Source organism: Rana temporaria, chromosome 3, assembly GCF_905171775.1.
Source record: "Rana temporaria chromosome 3, aRanTem1.1, whole genome shotgun sequence".
Classification (NCBI taxonomy): domain Eukaryota; kingdom Metazoa; phylum Chordata; class Amphibia; order Anura; family Ranidae; genus Rana; species Rana temporaria.
In genome coordinates this window covers 488,799,976-488,810,515 of record NC_053491.1, presented here as the reverse complement: position 1 = coordinate 488,810,515, position 10,540 = coordinate 488,799,976, and the positions used below count along the sequence as shown (strand labels likewise).

Sequence of the window (10,540 nt, the reverse complement as noted above, 5' to 3'; positions counted from 1 at the left end):
AAGACAGGACGCGTTTTACCTTAATGCATTTCCTTAATTAAGGTAAAAAATACTCCAGTGGAAGTATCTCCCTCCCCCCACCTTTTATACTTACCTGAGTCCTATCTTGATCTAGTGCTGTGATCATCTGCAGAGGTGCTGGTCTCCGTCTCTCCTCACAGGACAGAGAAAAGGCAATGCAAACCATTGGCTCCTGCTTCTGTCAATCAAATCTTGTAAGCAGAAAGTGGGAGGTGGGGCGGAGCCTTGATGTTTGTGCACACAGCTTCCTATGGTGGCACACTGAGAATAGGCGGAGTCTGCAGCACTGGCAGGAAAACCCAGAACAGAAGGTTCAGGGCCATTCTTTGCAATTCCATTTCATAGAGCAGGTAAGTATAACATGTTCATTATTAATTAAAAAAAGGACCGTTACAAACACTTTAACCACTTCCGGACCGCCTCCTGCACATATACGTCGGCAGAATGGCACGGCTGGGCACAAGCACGTATATATATACGTCCTGTACTTGTACCCAGCCGTGGGTCGCGGGCACGCGCCCGCGGCACGCTCCCGCGACCCAGTCCGAAGCTCCGGGACCGGGACCGCGGGTCCCGGGGACCCGATCGCCGCTCGAGTGCGGCGATCGGTCCCCGGAGCTGAAGAACGGGGAGAGCCGTGTGTAAACACGGCTTCCACGTGCTTCACTGTGGCGGCGTATCGATCGCGTCATCCCCTTTATAGGGGAGACACGATCGATGACGTCACACCTACAGCCACACCCCCTACAGTTGTAAACACACACTAAGTGAACACTAAATCCTACAGCGACACCTGTGGTTAACTCCCAAACTGCAACTGTCATTTTCACAATAAAGAATGCAATTTAAATGCATTTTTTGCTGTGAAAATGACAATGGTCCCAAAAATGTGTCAAAATTGTCCGAAGTGTCCGCCATAATGTCGCAGTCACGAAAAAAATCGCTGATCGCCGCCATTAGTAGTAAAAAAAATAAAAATTCAATAAAACTATCCCCTATTTTGTAAACGCTATAAATTTTGCGCAAATCAACCGATTTTTTTTACCAAAAATAGGTAGAAGAATACGTATCGGCCTAAACTGAGGAAAAAAAAATTATATATGTTTTTGGGGGATATTTATTATAGCAAAAAGTAAAAAATATTGAATTTTTTTCAAAATTGTCGCTCTATTTTTGTTTATAGCGCAAAAACGAAAAACCGAAGATGTGATCAAATACCACCAAAAGAAAGCTCTATTTGTGGGGAAAAAAGGACGCCAATTTTGTTTGGGAGCCACGTCGCACGACCGCGCAATTGTCTGTTAAAGCGACGCAGTCCCGAACTGTAAAAACACCTTGGGTCTTTAGCCAGCATATTGGTCCGGGGCTTAAGTGGTTAATTGTAAATGTAGCGCTCACCCCCAAAGGAGCCGCTGGTTGATTTTTGGGATCGGCCTACTAAGTTACCCCGGCGTTGTCTAGGGGTGTAACTGTGAGAACAGAGGTAGTGAGCGAAGGTCCAGACAGTGAATAAAGGTTTTCTCAATGCTTTATTTTCCAGGCCAAACACGGCCAACATCAATTGGGAAGGTCAAGGTTGATGAGGGAGAGAGAAAGAGAACCTTGCGGTATCAGGCCTGGATATTAGTACACAAACAGTGGAAATAATGGCCCAATTCCACTATCTCGGCGCTATGGGGCTCAAGGTATTCGCAACTTTGCAGAAAAAAATCTATATAAAAATCAATATAAATAAATCTTATATATTGACAAAGCAGCCACTTTTAAAATATAGAAACAATGGGGTAGATTCACGTACGGGCGCCTAAAATTAGGACGGCCTAGCCTACTCTTTTTAGGCTACACCGCCTTAAATTATATAGGTTAAAAGTGATTCTCAAACCACTTACCTTCAAATTTTAGGCGGCGTAGCCTAAAACGAGCGGGCGTAAGCACGCCTAATTCAAATGACTGGGAGGGGGGGCGTGTATTATTGAAATGAGATTTGACCTCACGTTTTTTGACGTTTTTTACTCTGCGCATGCGCCGGGTGACTACATTTCCCAGTGCGCATTGCGGCTAAGTAGGCCGTACGGGCCTATTGATTTCGACTTGTACGTAAACTACGTAAATCCCGATTCGCGGACGACTCGCGCAAATGACGTAAAAAATTCGAACCTCGCGGCGGGAACGGCGGCCATACTTAACATTGTTATTCCACCTCATAGGTGGAATAACTTTAGGCGGCCTATCGCGTACGGAAACGACGTAACTCGACAGTGTAGGCCCGGCGTACGCTCGTAAATCGTCGGGAAACGGCGTAGCCCCTCATTTACATATTCTAGGTCGGCCGCAATGGCAGCGCCATCTAGCGGGAAAAAGAAACATTGCAGCCTAAGATAGAATGGCGCAAGCCAGCCTATCTTAGGTATGTTTAAGTGTATCTCTGTTTGAGAATACACTTAAACATAGGCCGGCTTAGATTCAGAGTTAGGTCGGCTTATCTGTAGATAAGCCGGCCTAACTCTTTGTGAATCTACCTCAATGTATCAATAGTATAATTGATAAAATCAACTAGCAATTTCATCAAGGCATACAGCGGCGCTAGTCAGTGCACTAAAAATAACAGCTTTTTGTTTTTAAAATTGAATTACATCAAATTCATATGCAACATTCATAGGGGCTGGCTCCAGGTGACAGTGGGGCTATAGGGCTTGAGTCTGGCCGCGTCCACCGCTCACAGACCCGGCTCTCTCACCTTACACTGAAGCGCTGATGGAGCACAGCACACTATCGAATGTTGCCTGTGTGTCGTGAGGTCACGCCCTGACGTTTCGTCCTTCCGACTTCCTCTGAGGGCGTGGCCTCCCGACAGAATCACACAGTATATATTGCGATCACGCTGGGTGAGCCGCGCCTCCTGCATTAACCCCTTGTTTCACCATATCACTCACAGCAAAATCCGGAGGATATACAGGGAATCAATTCACTGGGGACATGCTTTGTATCCACTAGGTCTGCTCAAAACACCCGCAGCGATCTCTACCGCTCATAATTAAAATGACACACATTTAAACCACAATCCCTAATACAAATCATTCTGACATATAATTCGATCGGATCAGTGATATTATGCATTGTCATTTCAAAGGGTGAATATAATTCTAAAATAATAGCAGAAACCTTCTACACATATATATATATATATATAAAATCAGCCCTCATACATTATATTGTAATGTTGCTGGATTTAAAATTAAATCTTTATATATTTGTCAGTCTCAATCTCTATATAAGAAATAAGGAAAAAAATATAAAACAAGCTAGCAAATGTCATACGAAATGAAAATGGGGTACATATAACGTTAAATGTGAGTTTAAAAAGATACATTTTTTTATTTACTTTTTTAAAGTGTATTTTGTGCGTGTACTCGAGAGAGGAGCCGGACTGCAGGAGTTGGGAGTAGGCAGGCCTCCCCCAGAGGCAATCTGCCACCTTTCTCCATGCCCCGGGTGGCAATGGCGGGTGTGTGAGGGGGTCCTCCCACACAGCCTGCCCTACCTGCTCCGCTTTGAAGCCCAACGGGGCAGAGGGACTCCCTATAAGTAGGTGAGAGGATCTAGCCCGCTCAACCAGCCCCGTTAGTCCTTCGCCTCTCTTTTTAGAGACCGCGTGGTCAAAGTGCGTGCATGTTAACCCAATTTCGAGTGCGTGTGTAAGTGTGGTGGATTTTGTGGGAGGGGGGTGGGCGTACTAAGCGCAGGCTTACCTTGCATAGCACACCCACCGGGAGCCAGGCTGAGACCACCAAACTCAATTCACATATAGCTGAGACCGGGATCCGAACCCCTAGCTGCAGAGGTGAATGGCTTGTCAGCGCAGTGCCAATCGCGTTGAGCCACCGCAGCTCCCAAAAAAATTAAATAAAAATAATAAATAAAATAAAAAAGATACATTTTAAAATCAAGGGGGTGGAATCTTAAAAATGTATATTTGACTGGATGATTTCCATAGTGCACGCCCATTTCAGGACGCATCAAATACCAGGGAATATTAATTCTAATCTTATATGAAAATCATGATAAGCATACACAATCAATTAGGGATAAAGAAAAAATAAAAATAAAAAGAAAGATAAAAAGATGGAAAAAATACTCAAAATAAATAAACAGTAATAATTTTTCTATTACTAAAAGATCAAAATATAAATATATAACATAATACCCACACATTTTCTATTAAGAATCACTTATAAAGCAGTTAATATCGAGCTCTATATTTAACCCATTGGGGGTAAGTGTATCTAATAAGTATATCCATAGAGTTTCGCGCTTTGATAGCTCTCTAATCATATTGTTACCCCTCCATATTGATTTAATCACATCAGAATGCCCCAGAATTTTAACCCCGAGGGGTCCTGACTGTGATGTAATTTGAAGTGCAGGGAAACACTGTGGTCCTCGTAGCCAATTCTAATATTTTTAATATGTTCACCAATTCTGACTTTGAGGCGTCTTTTGGTGCGTCCTACATACATGAGTCCACATGGACAACGTAGGGCATATACTACATTGGTAGTATTACATGTTATAATTTTTTTATTGTTTACTGTGGACTTAAAATTAGTTATACCTCTCATAGGTACTGAAACAGATTTGCAACATTTACATTTCCGGCACGCAAAAAAAAACGTTTTTGGTCCCAAAAAGATACCGGTTTCTTAGGTTGGTCCAATACTTTTTTAACGACCTTATCCCCTATACTGGGTGCCTTTCTGTAAATACATTTGGGATTTGCCGGAAGTGCTGGTTTCAAAGTTTTATCAAGGCATAATACATGCCAATGATTCTGGAGTATGGTTTCCACTTCCCTATATTGTGCATGGAAAGAGGACATGAAACTCCATTCGTGATCTTTGAAATTTGTGGTTTTCACCACATCTTTAAGTACATCTGCTCGTGGAATTGATTTAATTTCTTCAGAGATTGTATCCAATCTCTGAGCATCATATCCCTTTTCTCTGAATCTTCTTTTTAAGATTTCTGATTGGGCATCATAATCTTCAGGTGTTGAGCAATTCCACTTTACCCGCATAAGTTGGCCTTTTCGGTATATTTTTTAACCATGTTGGGTGGTGCCCACTCTGTAACGGTAAAAAACTGTTGCGGTCTGTTGGTTTAAAATACACTTTAGTTTCTAAAATATCTCCATTCCGAAAGATAGTTACGTCCAGGAAATCTATTTTCTCTTGGCTATATTGGCTGGTTAACTTTTTTTTTTTCTTTCTTTTTTTTAAAGTGTATTTTGTGCGTGTACTCGAGAGAGGAGCCGGACTGCAGGAGTTGGGAGTAGGCAGGCCTCCCCCAGAGGCAATCTGCCATCTTTCTCCATGCCCCGGGTGGCAATGGCAGGTGTGTGAGGGGGTCCTCCCACACAGCCCGCCCTACCTGCTCCGCTTTGAAGCCCAACGGGGCAGAGGGACTCCCTATAAGGGAGTGAGAGGATTTGCTCGCTCAACCAGCCCCGTTAGTCCTTCGCCTCTCTTTTTTAGAGACCGCGTGGTCAAAGTGCATGCATGTTAACCCAATTTTGAGTGCGTGTAAGTGTGGTGGTTTTTGTGGGAGGGGGGTGGGCGTACTAAGCGCAGGCTTACCTCGCATAGCACACCCACCGGGAGCCGGGCTGAGACCACCAAACTCAATTCACATGTAGCCGAGACCGGGATCCGAACCCCTAGCTGAAGAGGTGAATGGCTTATCAGCGCAGTTGAGCCACCGCAGCTCCCTATTGGCTGGTTAACTTGATGTTATTTGGGTTGAGATTTAAATAATCTAAAAACTCACCCAATGAAGATTCGGAACCCTCCCATATAAATAGCACATCATCAATAAAACGCCGGTAAAATAGTAGTTCAGTTCTCTTATTGGAAAAAATATATTTATCCTCCCACTCTCCCATAAATAAATTGGCGATGCTGGGTGCGAATTTCGCGCCCATCGCAACGCCTTTAGTCTGCGTATAAAAACAACTATCAAACCAAAAATAGTTGTGCGATAAACAGAAATCTAAAACATCCCTTAAAAACACTTTCTGATGATGTGGGAGATCATCCCTTTGGCTTAAAGTCCAATTAAGGGCTAAAAGCGCATCGTCATGCTGTATTACAGTATATAACGATGTCACATCAGACGTCACCAAAAAAACAAAATTCTTCCCTGTTAGTTTCACATCTGGATATTAGATATAGCAGTCAATACCGCTCTGTGTAGTACCAATTTGTAACTCGTCGCCACTCTGCTTGGAGTGGGTAAAGTGCCCCCGGACAGACCCCTTTGTATAAGTCTGGCAGCCAAGGTGTCACCCAGGATTTCTGGGAGGATGCAGGCCTGTCTCACGGGCCGATTACAATAACTGAGCTAGGTAGATAAATGAAGCAAATCCTCCCAGTAGATTTCTGCATTGGTCACCAGATGACAGCAACATACCTGTCAGTACTCTGGTCACCGGATCCCCAATTGGTTTGTTCAGGCTCTGTTGGACGACGTGCCTCCGGGTCCTCCTCAAACCGACTCCCCAATCGTACAGCACCCAGCCTGGGTTCCTTTCAGTAGAACCGGGCACCCAGCAAGTCACTGGGGTCCCCTTGTACCTCCGGATGAGGGTTTTCGTAGACTGCAACTCTGGCCAGGTGGGCCACGCCGGCGAGGTCCATGGATGCGCGCACCCTGAAGGTGGATGCCGCACCTGAAACGGGGACCCCGCAAAGATTTTAGAACACATGACGCCTGTCACAGATATACCCTTCCCCAGCATGCCTTGCGAGGAGAAACTTCTCTAATTGGCTGCTGGGGAAAAGTTGCTCTGCCAGAACCTCTCTGGTGCCAACTTCTGGCCAGGGATGATATTGCATCCCTGAACCACAGACTGACCCAGTGGACATTTCTGGAATGACAGAAGTCACAAAATTTAAACAATTCACGAATGGGAGCAACATAACTCTCCCATTCACCATTAACTTTAGCGTTGTGCTCATGCTGAAAGCAAGGGGGCGCAACATAAACCTTCGAAGGGCTTGTAATAATCTGGCATCAAAAGGATTTTAAAAACTGAAAGATGAGCTCAGCCTCACCCTGTGCAAACAAGCTGTAACTGGTATGGTGAATTTCTAGTTACAGAGACTTTCACTTTCATATCTCTCTGGCTGTCAGCGATGGCGTCTGCCGATTCAAGAGCCGAACTGCAATGTTCTGTCTGTCTGAACATTTATACCGATCCTGTAACCCTGAGATGTGGTCACAACTTCTGCCGGGTCTGTATTGATCGTGTGCTGGATACACCGGAGGGGTCTGGAGGATATTCCTGTCCTGAATGCAGAGAGAAGTTTCCGGATCGTCCTGCACTGCAGAGGAACATGAAACTACGTAACATAGCAGAGACTTTCCTGTCTGCTCAGCCAAAACAGGAGGAGTTTGGGATCTCCTGTACTCACTGTGTGGACTCTCCTGTACCTGCTGTTAGATCCTGTCTACACTGTGAGGTTTCTCTGTGTGATAAACACCTGAGCGTCCACAAAACCTCACCACCGCACATCTTAACTGACCCCACCTTGTCCATGGAGAGCAGGAAATGCTCCGTCCATAAGAGGATCCTGGAGTATTACTGCACTGAGGATGAGACCTGTGTCTGTGTGTCTTGTTCTATGATTGGAGCACATAAAGGACATGAAATAAAGTCATTGGATGAGGCTTCTGAGAAGAAGAAGGAAATACTGAGGAATATTCTGCAGAATCTTCTAACAAAGAGAGAGGAGACAGAGGAAAGAGTCCAGAGTCTGCAAGAACACAAGAGGAACATTGAAGGAAAAGCATCTGGTGACACCGAGAGAGTCACTGTCCTGTTTAAAGATCTAAGGAGACGTCTGGAAGAGCTGGAGAAGAAAGTTCTGGGTGAGATCTATGGGCGGGCACAGCAGGTTTCCCGCTATATGGTGGATATGATTCGGGATCTGGAAATAAAGAAGGAGGAGCTGTCCAGGAAGATGCGTCACATTGAGGAGCTGTGTAACATGACGGATCCACTGACTGTCTTACAGGAATCAGACACAGGTGACTTGTGTGATACTGAGGATGGAGATAATGAGGACAGAGAGAGACATGAGAAGCTCCTCCATGATGGAGGGGGTCTGGGTGTGGCGGGGGTCTTACACACAGGTTTATCTGATATAATAACAGAGGTAAATGTATACTTCCCTATACAGGGAGCTGCAGACATATTACTGGATGTAAACACAGCTAATAATGATCTCTATATATCAGATGACCGGAAAACTGTATCCATGTCAGATGTAGACCAGAATCGCCCAAAAACACCAGAGAGATTTCAGGATTATTCTCAGGTGATGAGCGGTCAGAGTTTCTCCTCAGGGAGACATTACTGGGAAGTAGATGTCGGGGGGTCAGGGGGGTCAGATAAATGGATAGTCGGGATGTGTTACCCCAGTATAGAGAGGAGAGGATTGCAGTCAGTGTTTGGATATAATAACAAGTCCTGGGGATTGTATAGGGATGGTAATCAGCATTTTGTGATACATAGAAGAAATAAGATCCTCTTACCCACCAATCCCTCCAGTAACAGAGTCAGGATATATCTGGATTACGAAGGCGGGCGGATCTCCTTTTATGATCTGTGTGACCCGTTCCGACATGTCTACACCTTCACCACCACCTTCACTGAGCCCCTTCATGCTGGATTATGTTTATGGGAAGGTTATTTAAAGATATGTAGGGGTTAATGGTAGAGATTAGCTGAAATGCCCTGGGTTTGGTTCAAGCAGCAAACTTCGAAGTAGTTTGGAATCCAAACCTGAACCCCACTGAAATCAAAACCAATCTGTAAAATAAAAATAAAAATTCTCAGAAAATAGGCAAGGGGGTATCAAAAAAAGAGCAAAAGGGGTGGGCACTCCCCTGGGTAACAAAAATCAATGCAAAAAAAAAAAATCCATTTGGCCAGGAGCAGTACCTTCCACCTTGCTTGAGGTGATTGTAGCCATATTAGTGCACATGCAACAGAAACAATTGAGTACCGTCCACGATACCCATCTCACTAACTATTCTAGTTTAATTACAATTGCTGTGTACATTTGTTGTTTTGCTTTTTTTTTTTTTTTTCCCAGAGATTGTCTTTTTCTAACATTCTGCTAAAACTTTGTGAATTAGTACTGCTTGGACCTTGAAGAAGGGCACCCAAAAGCTTGTCTTGAAAAATTGTAATAGAAATAAAAATTGTCTGATATCACGGACAGAACTCAATTGTTTCTGTCAGGAGCACTGATTTTTAAAATGCTTAAAAGACAGGGGGAGAAGCATGTACTCCTCTTGCTGAGCCATGCTATTCTTAATTCCCTCAACAATGGGGGGGGGGGGGGTTGCTTTTCCTTTGCAAAGTACTTCCCTGGCAAACACCTTGTCCCCATATTAATGAGGACAAGGGCCTTTTCTCCACAACCCTGGCCAGTGTTTGTGGTGGTCTGCTGGTGGGGGCTTATAGAACTTTGGAAGCCCCCAGACATCAGATACCACTCAGCCATTCCATTCGTGAATGAGTAAGGACTATCCCTATGTCATGCAGTAATGTTTGTCTGTCAGCATACCTCTCCATGTGCTCAGATTAAAAGGCCAGCCACTCTCACCTGGCTACTTAAGTAATCTCTCCTCTAAGCATGGCTCCACCCCAGCCCCTATAAGGGAACTCTATATTAACCTGTGCACTGCAAGTCAGCTGTGCTGATCAATATTGTGTGTTTTGGCTTCCGTGTGCTCGATGCTCTGTGTTCTACGTCTGATCCTGTTTACCGACTTTGGCTTGTTCTTGACTGTCCTCATGTGTTTCATACACCGACGTTTGGCGTGTTCTTCGACTATCCCTATCTGCTTGTTGCCCTGACCTTTTGGCTAATGTCCTGACTATCCATGTTGTTCCAGGCTGCTGCTTCCTACCTCTTTCTCCTGTAGTCTACCGTGAGCTGAGAGACCCTGGGGGCCGCGATCTGGAGCCAGTTGCAGCGCAGTCCATCCTCACCACTAGAAGCTCTGGTGAACACCTGCTGGCTCTTAGACTCTGTGCCCTGGGGAATCTATGCTCTTGCTCCCAGTGGGATCTGTGTTGGTGCTCCAGTGGACCTGCCTTCCTGAACCTCCCAGAATTCCATTTGCAGAAGTCAGTCGTAGTGTCCACTACCTTAGCAGTGCACTCCAGACTCTAACAGAGTGCATCTGTCACCTGGCCTCAGGTGACCTGACATCCTACTCATTCACAAATAAAAAGATGTAACCCAAAAATAAAGACACCCAACCATTTAACAAGTCCTTTATTTAAAAGAAAAATCCCCCAAAAGCCCCTCGTTGTAAATCATTCCTCGATCATAATGTCTTTTGCCTGCTGACTCCCTTAAAAATACTTGACATCTTGACACACACTGTTTATCTTGATGGTACCACAAGCCAAATGATAGTTCCCAAAGCTTTTATCAGCTATAAA

The 10,540-nt window shown here is 44.7% G+C and overlaps 1 protein-coding gene across 1 annotated transcript; it reads left to right on the top strand.

Moving 5' to 3' along the window:
* The first annotated feature begins 6,979 nt into the window (after positions 1 to 6,979).
* LOC120930810 (E3 ubiquitin/ISG15 ligase TRIM25-like) lies at positions 6,980 to 9,380 on the top strand. Its single transcript, XM_040341987.1, has 2 exons — positions 6,980 to 8,075; positions 8,112 to 9,380. Exons 1-2 carry the CDS (start codon positions 7,212 to 7,214, stop codon positions 8,790 to 8,792), a joined length of 1,545 nt encoding a protein of 514 aa, XP_040197921.1. The 5' UTR covers positions 6,980 to 7,211; the 3' UTR covers positions 8,793 to 9,380.
* The last annotated feature ends 1,160 nt before the right edge of the window (positions 9,381 to 10,540 follow it).

Bases quoted from the DNA above. Each gene is read 5' to 3' on its own strand.
- LOC120930810 (XM_040341987.1), top strand. From the start codon at position 7,212: ATGGCGTCTGCCGATTCAAGAGCCGAACTGCAATGTTCTGTCTGTCTG. The intron at 8,076-8,111 runs CCACTGACTGTC...GACACAGGTGAC, and splicing joins AGCTGTGTAACATGACGGAT to TTGTGTGATACTGAGGATGG.